This window comes from Falco peregrinus, chromosome 14 (genome assembly GCF_023634155.1).
Source record: "Falco peregrinus isolate bFalPer1 chromosome 14, bFalPer1.pri, whole genome shotgun sequence".
In the NCBI taxonomy this organism is placed as follows: Eukaryota; Metazoa; Chordata; class Aves; order Falconiformes; family Falconidae; genus Falco; species Falco peregrinus.
The window spans coordinates 21,704,624-21,726,967 of NC_073734.1; the positions used below are offsets into that span (position 1 = coordinate 21,704,624).

At 40.0% G+C, this 22,344-nt stretch overlaps 1 protein-coding gene and 1 long non-coding RNA gene across 8 annotated transcripts in view; one reads left to right on the forward strand and one right to left on the reverse strand.

Moving 5' to 3' along the window:
• MMP2 (matrix metallopeptidase 2) overlaps positions 1-13,511 on the forward strand; it is a 35,605-nt gene extending 22,094 nt beyond the window's left edge. The window contains exons 10-13 of the mRNA XM_005238887.3: positions 5,433-5,569; positions 7,450-7,609; positions 11,078-11,187; positions 12,494-13,511. Coding sequence (XP_005238944.1) covers positions 5,433-5,569; positions 7,450-7,609; positions 11,078-11,187; positions 12,494-12,597 — 511 coding nt within the window. The 3' untranslated portion in view covers positions 12,598-13,511. The remainder of the gene's footprint in view (positions 1-5,432; positions 5,570-7,449; positions 7,610-11,077; positions 11,188-12,493) is intronic.
• LOC129785618 (uncharacterized) overlaps positions 1-22,344 on the reverse strand; it is a 786,935-nt gene that overhangs the window by 570,523 nt on the left and 194,068 nt on the right. For all 7 annotated transcript variants that reach the window (XR_008749761.1, XR_008749763.1, XR_008749764.1 and 4 more), the window contains exon 4: positions 10,384-10,535. This is a non-coding gene — a long non-coding RNA (uncharacterized LOC129785618). The remainder of the gene's footprint in view (positions 1-10,383; positions 10,536-22,344) is intronic.

A 22,344-nucleotide genomic window follows, 5' to 3' on the forward strand; every position in this document is an offset into this window, starting at 1 on the left:
CCTTGCTGAACTGTGTGAGGTTCCTGTCATCCCGTTTCTCCAGGGGCCAAGGTCCCTCTGGATGGCAGGGAAACCCTATGGTGTATCAACCACTCCTCCCAGTTCTGGGTTATCAGCAAACTTGCTGAGGGTGCACTCTGCCCCATCATCCAGATCATTACTGAAGATGTTAAACAGTCTTCTACCCAGTATTGATGCCTGGGGCACACTGCAAGTTACTGGCCTCCGGCTAGAATTCATACCACTGACCACACTGCCTAGGCTCCGCCAGTCAGCCTATTTTCAGTCCACCTAACCATCTGCTGACCTCAGCCATACTTCAACTCTGTCTCTACGAGAATCTATTGCAGTCAAAAAGCTTTCTGACCTGCTCTGCCCTCATCTACCAAACAAGTAATTTCATCATACAAGGTTACCAGGTTGGTTGAGCACAACTTCCCATTCGGGAATCCATGCTGACTACTCCCAACAACCTTCATGTCCAAAAGATTGCCTGTAATTAAAGACAGGTGAGATGATTATGCCATAAATTCACCTTTTCCTAGAGCTATTCTCAAACTTCTCTGACAGTCTGGATTTTCAACTTCAGTTGTTATTTTAGGCAGTTTTGTGGCAGTTTTGAATTTATGGTTTCTGCCCCACACTGTGATTGCACATGCCAAGATGCTATGACGATGACTGAGCTGGTGGTAGTTCTAGCTAAAAATCAGGACAAGGAAATGCCACAAACCTCGCAACTGTTCTCATTATATTTTCCACCCAATTTTACAGATTGGAGACCAAAAATTCACCCTGGTGTCAGCCCTGCTGCCTTCTTTGCAGTTACATGAGGGTTGCTTAAAAGGGGAAAGTAGCTGGGAGACATCCAAACTTCTAAATGCATATGCAAACCAGATATGACCCCCAAAACCTGTAGAGATTTACCCATCTGTAATGTTAATCACAAAATTAGCAATGGAAGAGATGCATTAGTCAGTGTGTTGCTTGCCAAAGAAGGATTCATTCCCTATAAAATATTTCCGGATGCCTTTTGTAGCAAAATCTACAAGGATTGTAATTCAGAAATGGAAATCCCATCACTTTCAGTGGAGTAGAGCTCTGGAGGCACTGCCCTTCCTGATTGCATTTCATATGGTCTGCATTCTGGAGGAAAGCTTCAAATCCGATTGCAGGAAAAATTCTGACCTCAACTTCTAAAAGCACTCCTCCAAAAAAGTAGTTTATACAAAACTAGAATAAATAAATAAATAAAAGGCAATAATCTCAAATGCCTCTTCTGCCATGGAGACACTGTTTTAGCAAATCTTCAGTTTTAGCATAACTTCCATTATGATAGACCAGTCCAAAGAGGAACTTTGAATAAAGACACAATCATGGAAATCCATGAGCTAAGTCTTGTCTCTGAGAGGTTTAATCATCCAAAATCATTAAACAACAGCATTATGTGACTCATGGCTGCTGTAATAACACATCAAGGACACTGGTGATTGGGATAGGCTCCATGTGGTCAAGGCCTCCAAGGCAGAAGACACAAAAGAGATTTTTGATGCAAGAGCAGAGACATTCCTGATAAAATGAGGTGGCTGCACAGCTGCAGCTCCCACTGCCTTTTGCCAGGGCCTGTATTACCCAGCTGCTCAGCAATGAAGAGCATCTCCTAAGGAGTACAGGACTTGGCAGCACCATGGTGCGAGACACTAAAGCTCCTTTTTCCCTGCCATAAATCAATGCCCAGTTTTAAATCATTTATCCTCAGTTACCCTGAACATTCTCCCAAAGCCACTGAAGATCTGGGCCCACGCACATTCACTGCGTGTGCCTGAACAAAAAACTCCCTCCTATCATACAGAAACATATACGAGCACCTGAAGCTGATGGAAGTATTACAACTCACCTGTTCACTGCTCCTTGCCAGTGTCAGCTGAAATTTAAAAGGAAGCATCAATCAATAAATAAGACCCCCCACGCAAAACAGCAATTTAGTAGTTATTTGCATTTCTGGTGGTGCAAAGTTAAGCCATCTCCTCCAGATTTAAATTTTCAGCTAGAAGACATGAAGGATTTATTACTATGCTGGAAAGTTTGACTCTGCTCAACAGCTTTTTATAACAAAACCCAACAGACAATTGGGTAACTTTACAGGCTGTGGTATACAATAATTTCCTTCAGTGCATTTCCTTCTAGTTCCCATCAATGTGATAACCAGAATAATAGCGCTTTGGGTTTGAAGTTTGAATTAATCTTTATCACAGGCTTTGTGTTTTAGCAATGCAGAAATGGAATTTCAAACTTCTGGTTGTAAGAACATAATGTTCCCCATTTCTGTTATGGCTGATAGGGGCAAAAAGGGTTCATTCAATCTGTCTGTGGGGACACCTGTGATACGTTTTGTACTATTCCTCTTGGCCCCATCAGCAGCAGGCTAAGATTTCCGTACAATCCAGCAATCCCTAATGGCAAGAAACAGCCACAGAATGGCCCCAATGTACCAACAGAGCAGCCTCACAGAAAGCCAGCACTGGACCCTTCCACCAGCACAGCTGGCCCCACCACCCTGCCCTAGCAAGTTTGCCAAAAGGGGTGCCCGGTCTTGCTAGCATAGTCATCAGAGAGCTAAAGTATTCATCTCAACTCAGTGCCTTCAAAAGGAAAAACATACTTCACCACTGTAAAAAACCTTTCAAGTTCCACACTACCCACAGTATACAGATCCTCTTTTGCTCACTTGTGGGCCTTGGTTGTCAGCCAGACCTCCTGCTTGCTTCTCCTTTTGTAAACTGGTAATCACGCAAAGCTTGATCCAACAAGGAACAATTTTAAATCCATTCCTAAAGCGTCAAAGCAATTCAGTATTCTAGATAATCCCAACAAAATAGAAGTATTTTGCATTCAGATACAGTTGGTCAAAGAGCTATGCAAATACCAAAACAATCTGTTAAAACTGACTCATGCTTTATCTAACATGCAGCAAAAGCAGACAATTGTTGAATTGTTTTGCTCTGGAATGGCTTTGTCTGCCAGTCTTGCAGCTTTCCAAATCTCAGGCAAGCAGCATTATGAATCACTTTTGGAATTCAAAAAAACAAATGTCTATAATGTGTCGTGTGACTTCTATGATTCATGAAAATGACCATAGCATCCAACTGTCATATTACAGAGGCAAAAGGGGTAAATAGCAAAAAGGAGGTCAGATCAGACCAATTCTTTCAAAAAAGTATTTTTCTCTCCCTGCTCAAACCAAGGAAATAAAAGGGAATTACTGGAGGTGCTGTTGGCCAGAGAACAGTTGAGCTTTTCCACTGGGCACAGAATCCTCCAAGCAACGACAGTGCCTGAGCACAGCATTTACACAGATGTTTTTGTTCTGAAAATGAACAAAAATTCAAACTTCTGAAGTTTACCAGGTATTACGAAGCACCCACTGGTTTGGTCCCTTTAGATAACTGCATGTAATAATGATAGTAATAATTATGATAATGATGATAATGATAATAATAATAATGGGAATCTTGATTATGTTAAAATATAATGTAAAATACTGACTGTAACAAATTATTAAATCTGCCTATAAACATAATATTAACATTCAACCTGAATGAGTTAAAACATTTTAACATGTTCAAAGTGAAATGAGAAGGCCAAAGAATTAATTTCACCATTTCCTCAATAAAATGAGTAGAAATAAAAATACCTCCTACCCGATTCAAAACCAAAAGAAATTCAGCTTTGACAAAGTTTCGCTTGCCATGAAAAAACCTCACTATTTTAACAAGTCCCTTGAAACATGTGCTTTAATGAAAACCTAGTGTTCAGGTCTCCATTGGCTCTGAGAAGTTTGGAATTTGTACAGATAGTAATTATTAGTGCTGACTCAGCCATAAATCAGGTCCTAATTTGACTGACAGTTCTGTAACTTGGATTTTTAAAGGAGATACTTTTATGAATGCAGCGTTAGAAGGATTTGTTAGATGGATTTCCGTTTCGTATCATATTGGATCCTGCTTTTCTGTCTAAAAAGAGAATGAAACAAATGGTATTACCTTTTACAGCATTTCGTATGTGTTTAAACACTGTCAAAAGCAAGAGTAGTTAGCTAAATCCTTATTCTGTGCCTCTTTTTTTAAATGAAAATTATGAGTTACGCTCAGAGGTATTTTTGTACATGTTAAAAGTAGACACATATTCAAAATGAGAGTAAGTTAAAATATTACTATCTTAATTATTAGTACCATGTCAGGTTAAATTCATGCATATTTTTAATTGAGACCCAAAAAAATGCACTCGCCAGTTACACTCTTCCTCATGAACACTATACATTACCATAAATCAGCATGTAGCAACTAATCATACTTGCAAATGCATTTCAAAAATTTTTATTTGTCCTAGCTAGCTCTGTTCACAGTCAAACTTCTGTTGAGAAAAATACAGCAATTTATTAAATTCTTTTAGGACTGCTCATCCAAATTTTAGGCAAAAGCAGAACTCAGTTTCAGATCCTGGGTTTCTCAAAGGTATAATTATTCTAGATAGGAATGGGTAGTGAATATTTATACTCTGCAAAAAATAAGATGCCAGTAGCACCTTGAGCTTCAGATACATAACAATGGTAAAAGCTGTCTGGCCTGAGTATTTAATAGCTATAGCTTGGTGCAATAGCAATTCCACCAGGCTGTTGATTTTTCATTTTATGACCATGGCAAAACTTTTGTTCTGCTGGCAAAAAAAGTTGTTCATTCTATGGAGGAGGAAATAGCAGTGCTGTTTTTAATACTAAAAGCCCTCAGCACAAAGCTGTGCCGTTTAAATATAATTACAGCTTTTTAAAGCTTAAATCAAATGATGATCCTGCTGATACATAAAATAGCTAATAAATTACCCTTTGCATTTCTCTAATGAACATTTTTAGTGCTAGCAGTTTCTTTTACAGCCAAGCTCACTTCCAAGTGGTTTGCTATACTGTTATTAAATTTGAACTTTTAGTCACTACAATAGTAATTGCAAGAGCAATTCATGGAATACAGATCTCTGCTTTTTTCTGACATTCATCCATCTGCTCCATACACAACAGCAGGAGAGTTCTAATAGTTTAAATGCCTTGTAAGTGAGTCTATTTGTATACTCAAAGCACAGAATAAATTTTGTGCTGACGCAAAAAGCAACAGGAAATCCCCAGCAATCAGTGCAAGTAATTTCACCTGCAGTCCAGCTTGCAGCTTATTGTGCAACTGTTTGAGCAAATGCTACTAAATGAAAGTTTTGGCTTTTCAGTCACTGTAGGAAACCAGTTAAAAGTGTGTGTTGCAGCTAATGTGTGTGTGTGTGCGCATGTGTGCACATGCACGCTTATGTGGCCTTTGCCAGAAGTGATGAGAAACAGATGTGCTGGTGAATTAGTTCATTGTAAATCTCATACAATTTTCTGTTCTGCTCAGATTCATGTGGAGGACTGTAAACCCCCGAGGAAAACCCACAGGTCCTCTTCTTGTTGCCACATTCTGGCCTGATCTGCCAGAGAAAATTGATGCTGTCTATGAGGCCCCTCAGGATGAGAAGGCTGTATTTTTTTCAGGTATTGGTTTTAAGTTTTAAATTGTAATTAGCCGTTTGCATAAATGCTGCATTTGAGCTCAGTTTCCTCTGAGTTGTAACTGGGCCAGGGAATGGCCTGCCTAAGAGCCAGTACAGCCAGCAGGTATGGGTGACAGATCTCAAACATCCCACACTGAGGATTTTAGGGCAAAGGCTGAATCTGAAAGACTCCGAACAGCATTCAGCCTCCATTACAGCAAAGGGGAGCTGTAAGCACCTAGAAAGATGCACTCAACAATAAGCAGGACTAATCAAGAGTTATTATTATTAAAAAGAAACAACCAAAACCAAAACACCCCACAAAACAACAATTGTGGGAGCTCTGTTTCATCAGTCAATGCTCTGTTTTCCTTCTGTTTCCTCTCATTTTAAGCTCTTGTCTCTGTACATGTTGCTTGAGAAAATTAGATCCTCCCCCCCACCCTCAAGCCCTTCCCTGTCTCCTCCTTTTTTGCCAAAGACTGACTTCCACTCTGGCTTCCAAGCATCTTCCTTGGTGGCTCATCAGGCAGAGGACAGAGGCAGCCGTGCTAGCTGCCTCCATGGGAGAGGCGGGTAACGGGATGCGTTACTCTGCCTGTCATAAGTCGCACACATGGTTCGGCTGTACTAGCCAAATTAGCGGAGCTGGGAGGCTGTTTTCAACATGTAAAACTGAGCCAGCAAAAACTGGGCTCCAGTATCTACTAAAAACATGACTAAACATCTCCAATCATGTAAAAACCATATGGCCAATGCTGCTGTACATTTTCTGTACAGGAGAGAAAAAAGTAATGATAATCTATTCCATATGTCTCAAAGGCCATTTGCTTTAGTTTACATGGGGGGTGGGGAGCTTAAAAAAGTTTTATTTCAGGAGAGCTAAAACACTTTAAATACTGCATATACTATATACAATCCTATTACATCTAAGCCTCTATATAATCCCATTACATCTCAACTTCTCTCCCTCTCTTTATAATTTCAGGAAAATGTAACTAACCTGCTTTAAAACAAACAAACAAACAAACAAAACACAAAACCACAAAACCAAAAAGAACTTAAACACAGATCGATTTGGAAGTTACATGTAACCCGACTATCTTAAAACACTTACTGAGACCCACCCTTTGTTCCTGAACCAGGACACAGTAACTTCTCAGGACCTCAGATGCTACACTTTACACTTTTCCCATATTAATACTTTATTTACTTCCTTTCCCACTAGCAGAGATTCAAAGAAACCTCCTTTCATGAATGACTCCTTCCACGGCTTTCAGTGAATCCAGTGAGTGTATTTCCCAAGTAAATTATAATTCCATATAAATAACACAGAATACTAGTACATCTTCCACTAGTGCAGAGTGGAGAGTCATTAGAAAATGTCATATGACAAAAGACAACAGAAACAGGAATTTTGGGCAAAAAATTCCTGTTAATCACTCAATAAAATCACTCAACAAAACAAATGGAGCGTGAACATGAGCTTCTGAATTTGACCTTCAGGGGCGCATGCCTGGTTTCAGACCACCGTCATCATAAAAAAATTACCAGTATTAACTACAGGTTTTAATATAACCCCAACTGTACTAAGACAGTGTCTGCCTCAAAGACAAGGCAGCTAAGAAGGGAGGAAGTGAGAACACACTGAGGTGATGTCTTTTGCTGAGAGGCAAACACCACTTAAGAGGCAAAAGCAGAAACTGTAATCACGGCACACCTGCACTCTAATCTAGTGCGTCACAGATGATAAAATATTAGAAAGACCAGTGGTACAGTTAGTGCAATAAAATGTCACATAACAAAGTATAAAAGAATAAATATTCCTCTGTATCTAATTAATAAACAGTGTTTGTTTGCTTTGTTTTCTCCCCTACTTAGGAAACGAGTACTGGGTTTATTCAGCCAGTAACTTGGATAGGGGCTATCCAAAGAAACTCACCAATCTGGGACTACCCCCTGATGTGCAACGTGTTGATGCAGCTTTCAACTGGGGCAGAAACAAGAGGACCTACATTTTTGCTGGAGACAGATACTGGAAGTAAGATTAATTGAAGTGCTGGTGGTACGCTGTTAGCCAAGCTGTGTGTCTAGGGCTGAAGGCACGCTGAGGTTCAGGAGGTAGGAACCAAACACAGGTTCATCCTGTTAGAATTCAAATTGAGGGCTGCCAGGACAGCGCTGACAGCCGTGGTGAGTGAGGATGCTGAACCAGGGAGTATGGCTAGGAAAGCGCTTCAGTAGAGCAGCAGGAAACTAACACGTGTTTGAGAAAACAGCTTGCAATGGGAGAGGATATCGGGGAGTCCCTGTCAGGCTGCTCACCGCTATCAACCCATCCCTCAGCCGCTATGTACCAGCAACTGCCCCACGTCAGTCTCAGGCTCCTAAGAGGGGCATGCTGTCTCTACTGTCAGCTCACAACTGCTGGCAGAAAACTCTGAAAGTAATTCCTTAAGAACGGGCTGATCTCCAATCGCTTGAAGCCAAAGGCTGATCAGATTGCCTTTTGAAATTCTTTCACTAAGCCATCAGGTTTGGAGGCGCTGGATGTAAAAGAAACAGCAGTGTGACTAGCAAAGCAAGCTGGGGATGACTGTAAATCCTTTCAGCAGCCGATGTACCAGTCACTAACACATTTGCTCTGCTAATAAAGTTGGCACTGAGGAGAACTGAACAAACCACAAGAAGTGTATCTGTATAGTACTTTGGGAAAAATCTTAGCTTCAATTCATTTTGACAGTCTCTACAATCCTTTTCATGTTTCCAGTACATGCTCAGAGAAGTTTTTGTTGCAAAGAGCATCACAAATGTGGTATTCCACAAATGCACGTAACTCTATTTGCACTAAGGTTCCTGTTCAAAAGACTACATAAGAAGCAAAACATGATGCAAAGTAAGCAACCAAACTCAGGAGTCCTGCTACTACGCTCTATCCAAGAAAGCTATTGGACTCATAGATTAGGAAAGAATGTCCTTAAAATATCTCAAGGTCATTACTGTGGTGGAAATAAATATCCTACATTACATTTGATGAAGAGTCTACTAATTGTACTTAATAGAATTTCATTGTCATATCTGGCCGGAAGATCTGGCACAAAAGATCATCTTAAAAAGCAGCGGCACTTCAGTGCTTTGAGGAACTTTGTGATTTACCTCTGTGCTGCCTATCAGAATGGCATGACAACAAAAGAGACACTAACGTCTGCTTTCACTGTCAGAGGTCTCTTCCAGGACCAGAACTTTATTTCAGGAATGCAGATATTACACAACAGGCTGAAAGTGGAACTGACAATTTAGAGGAACATTAAACATCACAAACACCCACCAGAAATCTAAAAGATTCTCCAAGCTTTAAGAATTCCTTCTGAGAGATGCTCTATATAAAATATCAAAGGAGGTCTCAGTATAATTGAGTCCATTTTATGTGAACATTAATTTCATGTTATGATCAAATTGGATGAGTGTCTTTATTATATCCTAATGGCTGTGGATTCCTGTAAGTAAATAAAATACCCTTTCGCAATTGCCACTTGATCATAACTTTCAATTATTTTGAGGACAGTACTCTTCCCCATTATCTAAAGGAAAAAAAAAAAAACAACTTAAAAGCTAAAGAATGTTATTCGTTTTTAATGTCATATTGTAGAGACCATCTTAAACATTTGCAAGTGGTTCTGACACAGCCATTTGCAATACTTTGGATTCCTACCAAAACCTACAGACTATGAGTTAGCAAAGCTGCCGGTCTCCTCTGATTAACTGTACTCCAGGCACTCCAAGTAACCCAGCACTCTAGTCACAGACAGTACTTCTACCAAAGTACCTTATCAATAGCAGTCACTGCAGAATACATAATTTACTGTTTAGAAACCAAAATAAGCTCAAATGATTTCTATCTGTGTAAAGTAGAAAGCAAGCAGTTGACAAATATTTCAGAAAAAAATGCATCTCTGTTTAACACAGACATTATAAGCCTTAAGTATGTGGCTGTTTTATTTTATATAAGGACTCTGCCCCACGGAATCAAAATAGTTACATACCATAGTTTTTCCTCTGCCATTATCACACTTACTTTAAATGGATTTTTTCTAAGTCTTCTCCTCTCCCTCCTTCCAGCCCCAAGCTATTTTAGCGTTATTATAACAAGATTGTTAAGCAAAGTGAAGTTTCGTGAGGGAGAAGACAAGCTGGCTCAGATTCCACAGTTAACGTTTTAAAGCTACCCAGCAAGGTACTAGATTTTCTTTAAATATCCAAGGAAAAAAAATAGTAATTCATTCAAATTAATCACTTAAATTGATTTTGACCACCCTACTGCTCATTTCTGCTGGTGTAACTTTGGATATAATCCAAGCAGTTCCATACAGCAAAAAAGGAAAGGTAACATGAGATACATACAGATACAGATAAATAGAAATCGAGAGCATAAATGCATCCCTCCCTCCAATACTACTCAAAGGCAACCCCTCTGAAGTCTCCTGCTCCTGAAGAGGTACTGAGGGCGACTGAGGCCTCACACGCATTGGAACCCTGGTTCAAACTATATCCCATGTAACTGCTCCTCAGTACATCTCTACTCTTCCTGCTCAGCACCGACTCCCACCTATGAATCAGAAAAATGAGGAAACCAGGCACAGTCTGGCTCCTTCCACCTTCACTTTCAAGGACCTTACACCCCTGGGACATTTATTCCCTATATACGGAAAGGGAGATCCTGAATTATTTGTTTGTGGGAGTGTAAAACTGGCTTTGCACAAATCTATCTTTGCATTCTACAGTGGAAAGCACACAGTAAATGAAACAACTGATCACCTGCCGATGTGACACAGGCCGATCCACTTGCTTCTGAAGGACACTGCAAACTAGATCCAGCTTCTACGGAGTCAGGCGGATTTACATCAGCTGCATTTTGCCTCTTTAAAGCATGGACTCTAAAAGCCATTGTGGTTTTGGGCTCCCTTCCCCTGCAAGGAAAAGCATATATTTTTAACTCGGTATTTTTCTGTTGATCATCGCTGAGAGAGAGACTGTGTGAAAATAATAGGGGATTTTAATGAAATGTTAGGGAAAGTAATTAGTAATTTAATAGCAATCCATCAGTTACACAGATATTATTATACTACAAGCATATTTCAAATAACATGTAAAAAAGATAGCCATTTCACATTAAAATCTGCTATCTTCAGATGTTGGCTGCTACCTGAAAAAAGTTACCTTTCCTTGAATTATGTGTGGAATTTTAAAGCTACATTTCTGAAAAGGGTTTTGCTTAGAAATTGTATTTTCAATTCAGCAAGAACTGCATTTCCAAAAGGAAAGATGTAAAATTTCATAGGGTTTTAAAGAGCTGGGAATAAGTATAATGAAATAGACACACTTACAACCTCTGTTATTATATTTGTTTGACTGTTCTAGACAGTCACATTTGCTGAGGACTCCCTGAAAAATAATGTTCAATTTTAACATTAAATACAGATTTGTAAAACAGGGATATAATTTTCTTCAGGTACAATGAAGAGAAGAAGAAAATGGAGCTTGCATCCCCTAAATTCATTGCTGACTCTTGGAACGGCGTTCCTGATAACCTTGATGCTGTCCTGGGTCTTGGTGACAGTGGTAAGTTGTAATTCTGATTGAAGTCACTCACGAGCAATCTTATTTGTCTGCTGTGAATCTTAATTGGAGACTTTAATTTCTTGTGGTCCATGAGTAGGAGCCAAATTGAGCCAAATTCCCATTCAGCTTTGCAAACTACTGGTTCAAATAAACTTTCTTTGTCACTATTTTCCCATTAAGCAGCAGTTGATAAATAACCTACTAATTCACAGTCTAAACTTTTTAAAATGAAGCGTTTATGGAATATGACCTCTCCTGAATATTTTTGTCCAAGCAAATAATAATAATAGTAGTAGTTATGCTAATTTACCTTTACCATGAAGGTCATTTAATTTCAATCCGCTACTAGTCTTCATCATTTACTTCCTTGATGTTGAACACTTTGCAAAAATTAACAAGGCAAGAAACAGCTTTTATTAGCATCTTCCCCCTTTCTTTTTTTTTTTTTTTAAAAAAGAGCTATATACTGTCTTAAGTGCCTTAAAGCATCTTATTGCTTCCCCTTGCTATGTTGTACAGATCTAGAAACCTGCTATACAAGTGTCAGATGAGACATGGAGGAAAGTAATCTATGATGCAGTCACTTTTATGTCAAGATGTCCCTGAGGCTCACATCTGAGTTCATGTTGGTTTTCCAACATGGAAAAACCTGGGCATGGGGGAAAATAGCTCTTTGGAGAATTCTCTTTCTAGTTTAGTTTGAGACAGAGACTAAATGACTCCTGCCACCCAATGCCTGATGCACAGTAAATGTTAACACCAGGAGGCTTGACCAGGCCAGTCCCTATGGCTTGGAAATTTCCCAACTTCTTGACTGCTCCACAGGTACCAGCATGCAGTCACAGCACCATTTCAGCATCATCCTGCTCTAGCACAGCCAGAACTTGGGTATGATAATCTCCTAGGTCACAGTAATCTCGTACCAACTGCAGCTGAGATCCTGGCCCGTGGTTTGAAGTGGCCTCATATTTCACACAGATATGCAAAATGTCTGGAAGCACTGCCGATATCACATGAGTCTCGACTCTGTTACATTTTCAACATCTATTTTGCCAGCAAACATCTCTTCCCAGAAAATTCTGGCTCACAACATGGTAACCTGACTTCAGGCTCCACTTAACAAGACCTCTCTTGTCCAGGGTGGAATTTTTATGTATTTTTAAAATAAATCTTTTTTTATTGTGTGTAAATACTTGGAGAAATAATTCTTCCAGTTCATTAAGCTTTCTAAAATCAGACAAAAAAGCTTTGATCAAGAATTATGTGCTCCATAAGCTAAGTGTGCCTTTTTTATTTACCTTCACAGGATACACCTACTTTTTCAAAGATCAGTACTATCTACAACTGGAAGACAAGAGTTTGAAGATTGTTAAAATTGGCAAGATAAATTCTGACTGGTTGGGTTGCTGAACTGTATAAGATATTAATAACCAAATATTTACTTTTTTGTTATATGCCTTATCTGTAATTAGAAATAGATCCGAATGCTAATTACTGGACCAGTCTGGTACTGGCACCGAAACCTTAAGTACCAGTACTGTACACATCAGATAATTTAAGAGTGTTTGCCTCCTCAGTATACAAAAGATGTTTACGTATATATTCTGGTACAATTTTTCTGTTTTCATGCTAGTCATAGTAGTGCTAGTAACAGAGCATCCATCATTCTTTATTCCCTCGGTGCTTAAACAAAGCATTGAAACCATTGGAGACTGGATCGTGCCCCTGTGTTATACACATCCCAAAAAGGCTCAAATGAGATGTACCAGCAGTGCACTTTGAATTTTATTTTTTTTTTTTAAATACAACTCTGTTATAAATAGATGGTTTGCCTTGATGTTTTTCACCCTCTTGCGAGTTTGATCATGACTTCCATTTATTTACAGAATAATACAGAAAGACTGTCAAAGGCACAGGTTGCCTCAGGATTTGATTTGTGTTGATGCATGATGGAATCATGGCAAGAAACTGTTAAAGTATTGTTTTAAAGTACTTTTTATTTTAATACCTTAGTTAAATTTAGCAATTTGCTTCATGCACTTTGTTACTACTATATAACTTGTTTATATGGACGGAATGACTCCGATTTTTGAAGTCAATGCGTTATACATAAAAGTCAAGTATTATTGTTTAACTTGGTTTATTTTCCTGTTCTTCATAATATTGGAGTCTTGTTCGGTTAGGTTTTTTGCTTATGCATTGGGCAACAGAAAATGTTCTTTTCACAATCTGATGGAATGTTTCTCATTAAAAAAATAAAACAGGAAAGGATGTCCCACACATGAAGTGCCAACGACACAAATAAAATTAAATTACACTGTCAACACGTCTCATGGCCAGGCTTCCTTGCATTATTTGAAATTAGAAATTCAGTAGCATGTTACAGTGAAATACCTGTCAAAGGAAAGTCAACATTACCCCAGTATATAACTGCGTACAGGACTTATTTAGAAACCTAGGTTATTTTCTCCGTTCTAAGATGTAACTGCAGCAATTTACATTAAAGAGATTATATGGTCCCACACTTCCATGAAGCCTGCTGCCTTCTCAGAACAGTTTACATGTCTGTCTATTATCCATGCTCTTTCTGCTTATCAGCAAGCCACCTCATCACAACCCAGACAGGAAGAGTCAGCATAGACACAGCACTAAACACATCCTATGGGGAATGTAAGCTTGAGAAAGAGAGATGTAAAAACCTTACTCCTGCCCATGAGCTCAGACACCATTTGGTCAAGGATCTTACCCAGCTCCATGCACATGAACTGCTTTGTGAGACTCTATGGACCGCTCTCTGTGTGAGACTGATGCGAATGGTCAACCCAGATCTTTCCCAACACATCTCTCACATTGAGTCCATGATTCATAGAACTGGCTAGTAACCAACCAATACCTGAGCCAGTGATCAACTGGTTTCTTCTCCTGTCCTCTACAATTTCATGTTTACAGCCAGTGCTTTCCTGTTCTAAGCAGAGTTTTTTATATAGTGTTCTGAAAAGATACTGCTTCTGAAGTGGCTGCATTTGCCGTACCATCTTTCCATTGCACACTATCCAGATATAACTCCCACTTTGGGAAGCTGTTGATTAGTACAGACAATTCTCACCTGAATGAACCAGTACTATTTTCACCTATGCCAAAAGAAAAGATGACTTATCTCCTTCTCTTCATCCTCATTCTCTTCAGAAATCATTAATTTCCTTCCCAATTAGTCCTGCGCCAGAGTCAACAAAGTAAGGCACAAAACAAAGTAGTTGTAATTGCAAAATGTTAGTGTGGCAGTTTTTACAGACACCTGGCAACTTTTTCAGGATTGCAGGATCTATTGAGCCATTGCAGGGATGTATGATTTTTCCTGACCATAAATATCTCCCTATACTAGTGCTGGAACTACTCCAACAGCTTTAATCACTGCCAGGAGTTCCTTTTGAGTGTTCCAATAGTTTCTACCTAGGGAATTTAAGCTCCGTTTCAAGCATCCTCAATAACCATCCCCTCAAGATTTTTATGTTCTTGTGTCAAAACTGCCCCGAACTGCATGCTCTAGCATCTGTATTTAATATGGAAGCATTCTGACACATAGATATACTAGAGGAACCTTTGCAATAGGCCCTTTCAGCTCTGAACTTGCTAAATCACATTTCTATTGATGACTAAAATAGTTTCCTTTTAATCTACAACTTACGTATATATTTTGCAACACTGGCAAATCTACCAGCTTAACTTTTGTAATAATAAAAGACCATAATCCTACAAAACTCTGCACATCTGGTGGGTTTAAGGAGTTCTGCTCAGCTTCTTGTTTTGTTCTTGCCTGCATGAATCCATTCTCCAATGACTACATCACTGGCAGAAACCCAGAAATACATTTTCTATCCTTAAACCAACTCACACATCTTTGGGTACAGTTTCAGACTGGCAACCTTAAGCTTATCTCAGGTCATTTGTAAACACATCTGTTTCTGCTCATGGACTGTAACATTGACCACATTATCACCTACATATATCAGACTAGCTGGGGGAGTATACTGACCCTTCTCGTTAACCTTTCACATTTGACCTGTGAAATACCACAGTCACAAAATGTATCCTGAAAAGGACTAAATTGGATCTATTTCTACTTGCTGGTAACCACTTTTAAAACCTCACTGTTGGAACCCAGAAACAAACTGGTCCACCTCCAGGATTTCATCTAGTCATGATAATTGAGAAGAAATTTTAAAACTACTTTAATGCATTTTCTGAAGTTAGGGACGCTTTTCTTTTTTCCATGGCCAAAACTCAAGAAATCGTACATTTCCTCCACAATTTTGTACCTCTTCCTTCCTGTTTGTAATGACTTAACCATGAATTGGAACGTCCTTGCCTGAGCAGCACTGCAGCTCTGCCTGTACCTGGCCATGTCCCATGCTGATCAAGCCCACTGACGTTTCTCTGTTTGGCTTTGGACCTGCCCCAACACTATGGACTCTTCTGGTGATCTCTGGTCTCTTGGCTAAATAGGATTATCCTCCCAGGTCTACTCTTTTCATGCCTTGTGGGCACTGCGAGACTGTGCCCTTGTCAGCGAGGCCACTGCCCTTGCCTTTCCTGCCCTCAGCATCTTTCTCCTAAGACATTTTCAGAACTGAATCAAGATTTTTACTACCTTCTTTACAGAGGGAGAAAGAGGCCAAAAGTGTGTTTCTCTCAAAGCCACACAAACCCCAGCACAAAACTCTATCAAACTTGTACCTAACTTGTTCTGTTTCTACAGTTCTATTAAACTGAAGCCAGGTTCACTGAGAACTTTTTGGTGTGCGGGTCGAGCCGCACACATGCTGCACAGGGGCTTGTTGCAACATGGATACAGCTCAGACACTCTCGCTCCTTGAGCTGGAGGAAATTTTCTGTCAGTTGTGAGCAGGACGGGCTGTAGGCACTCAGGGGGACAGTTCCAACTCAATAGAGTAAAGGGCAGTGGTTTAGCAACCGCTCTGTCACAATACATAGGAGGCAGCCAAGGCTATAATGAAATGCCATAGTTTAAACACTTAATAGATACAGCAGCCTGAGCTGTGAATCATGCTTAACACTTTGTGTCTCACTAACACTCTGTATCTGTTAAAAATACATTTTCTTCCTGCTATTCTGGCATGATTTTATAAAGCAGCAGTTAGCCATAAATTTAAGCAATTGACTGTAACTGTGCTGTTCCTTAAATCAGGAGAAAGTAGGTCTTTGGGGCCCATTTTGGACAAATTATGTCTATTTACAAACACAGACATGCATGGTTTTAGCAGCAAAGATTAGGTGAATGAACGTTCTTCTGCTTTTGGAGGAGAGGAAGCCAACAAACGAGCAGACATTGGGCTCTGTGGGATCACTGCAAATGTGGAGATTTATACCTGCAAGGGCAAACAGGCTTGTTTCAGACCGGTTATGTAAAATGCTTGTAAGGTTTATTATGTAAAGCTTGTAAGTATTAAGGTATTTCAACGTAGGGAACTGCAGTAAAGAGAAAAACATAAAACTGGAACACTCTGAAACAACACTACAACCAACAACTCGGAGACTCTGTCAGAGAAACAGCACAGTCAGGCAGAACTGGAGCAGTCTCAGAAGCTGCCAGCAAGGTTTCTGCATACCAAGCAGAGTCAGAATCACATGCTATTACTTGAAACACGTCTCCTTCTGGCACTGCCTTTTAAAACAGAAGTGAGAGGAAAATGGCATCTGAGGGTAAATTGTTTGGTTCTGAGATTTGCACTTGCACACAAACAGCCACAATTTCATTCACAACTAGCCAGGAAGGTGGGTATGGGGCTTCCCCCCACCCCAACTGCAACAGCAAGTCTTTACCTGCAGAAATAAATGGGCACAAATTTTTCAGGTGTATGATATTCAATATAAACAAGACAATTCAACAACATTCATTCATTCTCATCATTGCATTAAATTTTTTTAATAAGATCTCCAATTAATCTTTTCTTAATTGAGACAAATAGTAAAAAAGCCTGTTTCTATCTCAGAACTCTTTAATCTAATGAATAAAAAGATACAGCATGAACCATTGCCTACAAAACAACGGAATCTGCAAAAATGCACACTTTATCAGTGGTAAAAACAACAGACCTGTGTGCCAGACTACCAAAAAAAAGTGAGAGGCAGTCTTTTTTGTTCTTTCTTAATGTCTTCCAATCAAGACTCCCTGCCATTCTGGAGAATATCCTTCACTCTAAACATATTTTATCTGGTGTTAATACAGCATAATTGGGAAAAAACATCCTGGCCTGGACCAAGTGGGGATTGGATTAAGTGAACCAATGGCCTCTTCCAGCCTTGAACTACCTTAGGCTTTGAAATTAAGTTATATAATTTCAATAAGTACATACAATAGCTTTTTAAAATGGTGTATTAAATACGTGCCTGCATGTATACACACATACACACACACAAAGAAATAGCTCATGGTTATATTACAGTATCTTATTTAACAGTAAGGATTTAATATGAATGTTAGAATAGAAAGTTTCAGTTTGAAGGGACCTGCAACGATCATTCAGTCCAATTGGCTGAATGCTAATTGACCTTAACCTGCTTAGCATGTTGCACCAGTTTTTTCCCTTCTCCATAAAATACACCATATTCTGAGCAAAGGAGAATATGGTGAGATAAAAGTACAATTATTCAGTTTGCACAGATGTTCTTCCTTGGTAGCACTAGTGGAGATAAGTCAGGTATTTCAAAATAATCAGTTTATTGGTTTTATTGCTCAAACAATAGGTAATTTCTTCATAGCTGCAATAGCTGAATGAGTGACCAGGTCATAGCAGGTTCCACCAACACTGCCACGTTGCTCAGCCTAACCAGCGCTCGGAGGGCTGCAAACACACTGCCTGCCAATATAACCTCTGTGTCATTCTTCCACCTCTTCTTGTAAATCTCCAGGCTCCTCGTATACTTCTACATTTCCGCTTCAGCCAGCTTCACCATGCACATGCTCAGACTCTACCAGACAACCAACAAGCACTCTGAAAAAGGGAGATAAAAATAAAAGGCCTCACGTCACTACAGGTCTGCATTTCCCTGGCTAACTCTGCTGCAGACTACAGGGTGACAAAACAGAAAACTGTTGAGCTTTCAGCTGTCTGTTACTGCTCAGTGCTGTCCTCTGGGACTTCTCAGAACTACTCCAGAGTGACTAACTCGCTTCGCTGTTAAGAATTTGCTAGCGTTGCCAAAATAAACTGAAATTCTAAGAGGATAATTTTTTTCAATTTAGATTAGCCTGGAGCTTGGCAGTGTGTCCCTGGAGTTATTTGGAGGTGGCCTCCCCTTCCTAAAAGACAGGAATTCACAATATTAAGCTATCCAAGTGGGCTTGTTTTTTGTGTCTCTAACCACTGCTTTAACCTTGGACTGCTACATAGCTTTATTCTGTCTTCCCTAGGACTATTACAGCAGCCCTCCTACTGCTGCCAGGAGGGCTGAAGCTAGAAAGCAGCTTTGCATTCTGCAGCTGGGTGCCAGGCACTGATGCAGACCCAGCACCTCCAGCACACAAAGTTTCTAATCCCCGCTAGCCAAGAAATTAGGAAACTCGGCCACAGGTCTCCCACCCAGCCTCACATGATACAGATAGTTAAGCCGTGGAGACTTTATTTCTTCTGTGGTTGCACTTCACAATAGACAATTCTGGCCACTGCCCCTCTCCAGTGCTCTCCTTTTCCAGCCCCTTCATTTGACTTACGCAAAACCCCACCGCAGCAGACCTCACTGCTACAGGATGGCAGCTGACCATCGCGTTAGGCAAACCAAGGTGAAGCAATCTGCCAAGAGGCAACACTTTCCCTCTGTGGTCAACGCACTAACTGTTGAACATAGTCCTCTAAAGAGAGAGAGTGATTTCTCACTATTTGATGACTTGCCAAGGCTCATTTAACTCCTGTATTTTCATGCTTTCCTTTTCCATTAAGAAACATGTACTTTTCAAGGCCACTGACAATTCTCTTCTTCAACAGCTCAAAAGTAGGAAGTAGGAGAGCCTACCCTGAAAAGTCTTCTGTTTTTTCCCATGTGGTCAAAGAGGCTTCTATTTACGTCCTATTAAAATCCTCATTTGTAGGGCTTTCTAGGAGCCTTCTCCTTGAGTAATGCCTTTCATCCATTCTTACATTAGACGCCTTCCTCTGTAGCACTGCATACTGCATGGAACTGTCTCGGTCCTCAGTCTCTTGTCTCACATCACTGATTACGTGCGTACAACTATGGCTTGATTCTATGCTCAAATAGGTAAATTCCAGTTCCTCTCACTTTTATGCAGTGCTTTGGAACCTGGGAACATCAGGAAGCTAAAAGGCAGTAAGTTTCCAACCCAAAAGGTAGGGCACCTGCCTAAGGGATCTTCAGCTTTCAGGTTTTGTTTTGGCTTTTGTTTCAAGCAAGTCCTTTGAGGAAATGCAAAATATATCAAAGCACTCAGGCCCTTTACAGATTTTGTTTTGGTTTCACTCTGCTTTTATCACCTCTTTACTCTTTTGTTCTTCCAGCTTTGTTTCTTATATAAACAACTAGACACTGGGACAAAAAAAGAAACTGGCAGGGAGGAGTTGGCCATTACCTGTAAATCATCAGCTCAAACCTACTCTAGGAAACAAGACCATGTCACCTTAAAAATACTTTTGTCTGCATACACTCTTTATTTCTGCATGCAAATTCTGTACTATGGGCAGAAAAATTGGGAAATATCAGACAGCAGTTGTAAGCAGATTCTGTATTTGATTTACTGTATTTTTTTAGTGGAACCATGATCTAAAATAGAGCTTTTCCATTTAAATCTCAGCATCCCCTTGGCTGTTAATGCACCTGCGACACAGACTCTTCATGTCTCCTTTTGATTTCAAGTTCAGAATAAGTGAGTTTCATCTATATGTATTCAAGCCAGAGAGGCCATATAAGAATTTCAACGCCAATTATTTCATTATGTATTAATCCTAATAAATATGTGTAGATATTTATGTACATTTGCATAAAATACTGTACACCTGCACCAAGCAGAAGTTCACAGTTGAGAGTGGACATTTGGTATACAGTTCGTGGCACACTGACAGCAAGACATGTCCTGATGTCAAAGGTCCTAATGTCTAAAACAAACAAGACAAAAATGTGTGGCAGAAACAGGAGAAATGAGGTAGAATAGGCTGAGATATTTACTCTATCTCGATCTCACAGAAAATCTATTACAGGCATAGGAAATCAATAGGACATCAGGATTTAGGTCATACTTTCTAAAATATTTAGGAGCCAAAAAACTGCACATGTGCCTAAACTAGACTGAGGTAATGACCTCCTGCTTAGCCCCATTAAGCACTTTTAAGAAGGCCCAGCAGGTGTCCATCCACATCATTTGGCCATGTTGTTGTTGGCAAGTTTTATACATAATCATACACATGGAGGCTGCATTAATCTGAAGACTTCAAAACATGGTTACTTTACATCCTTTTAGAAACTATTTACTTTCAAGGTAAACTGATGCTTGTCATAATAGGGTTATGCTCTCAGCAAATACTCTTCACTTTGTCTACTATAAACACAGGCCATCTTGCCTTGTGGCAAACATGCTTTTCTGAAAGATAACCAAGCATTTAATTTTAAAAAAAAAAATCGTTACAAAGTAGTCATATGAAAACTGCAAAAAAATAAATTTGTTAAGAAGTGACAAATCCAGAGCTTCACATTTCCTACTCAGGATCTGAATCTGTATTCCTTCTCCACACAGGAATCCCCACTGACCTTTACGGGAAGAATGTAGTAAAACGCTGGTTCACCATTCTCGATATTGTAGATCGAGGTGTGCACACTTCCAAAGAAAGATGACAACACTGGGCACAAGCAGATTTTAGCAGGGAAATTAAGAATAAAATCTCAAAATTAAAGCGATATTAAAATTTCATCATGGGCCCCTTACTTGGTATCTCTCCAATCACAGCCATAACTGTGCACTCGTAACACCAACCCAGTTTGAAAGACGCTTGCAGATGGCATTCTTAGCAGGTTACCTTTAGTACAATAAATACAAATGATTTTTCCACTGTGATAGCAATTCTTAACATTAAATTATCAAAAGCCACACTCACCAATACATCCAGAAAGCTATTAAATACGGATTGCTTATAATGTTATGAGATCTTTAGTCTCCCATGAAACAGACACTCCAGTGGATTTTAACCTGTTGAAGATTTTCATCATGCTAGAGCTAATAATCAAACCATGCAAAAGCACTCCATCAGTTTTCATAAGACGTTATGATAGGAAACACAACTAGACAGGCAAGGTAAAACTGCACAGACAAAGTGGGAAGCTTGCCTGGCCAGTCTGAGATCCTTTGCGCTCTTGTCTATACTCTTATTTTTCCAACTGCTAGCTTCTTACCTGACACCCTTTAGTAAAGGCAGCAGTAAGAGTAGTTCTGGGCACCTTTTTTCAGTTGTGCAGTACAAACCTCTCATAGCGTAAAAGAAACATTTTTTTTTCCCCCTCACTGAGACCAAGTTTTCCACCAAGACAGGCCCCCACATTTGGGACTGCAAGTCATAAGTTCAGTTTTCTGGACAAAAGAAACCCCAAAACAATAACACCACCACCACCACACACACAAAGACCCAAACAACCAACCCAACAAACCCAGAATAAAAAAAAGGGTGGGGTGGGGGGGGTGGGGGAAAGGACATTGGCTGCAAAGGTGGCCTGGATAACTGGCCAAAGCCTCCATAAACTGATGATGCCAACAGCCCAAGCACTGTGGGTTCCCCAGGCAGCACGTGGTTAAGGACCCTGTCTTGGTACCTCTGCTGCTTTCATAGAGAAGAAGGAAACCCATTGTTTCTGACAAAAAGATTCCATACACTAGCTCCCAACCCTCCCTAAGAGAGCGGTGGCTCTGTGCCACCATCCTTCCAAGCCACACAGATGCCTGCAAGCAGGCTCAGAGTTACGGTACACCTAGTACCCGCCTTGGTCCAGCCACAGCTTCCACCAGTGCCACAGCAACTAAAGGGAGCCAACAACGGGCAACCCCAAGAAAGAAAAGCGATGCAACTAATTCTGCTGTTTGACCACCACCAGAAAAGCACCTTGAACACCAGCTGAGCATGACCACTGACTGGTACTATGCAA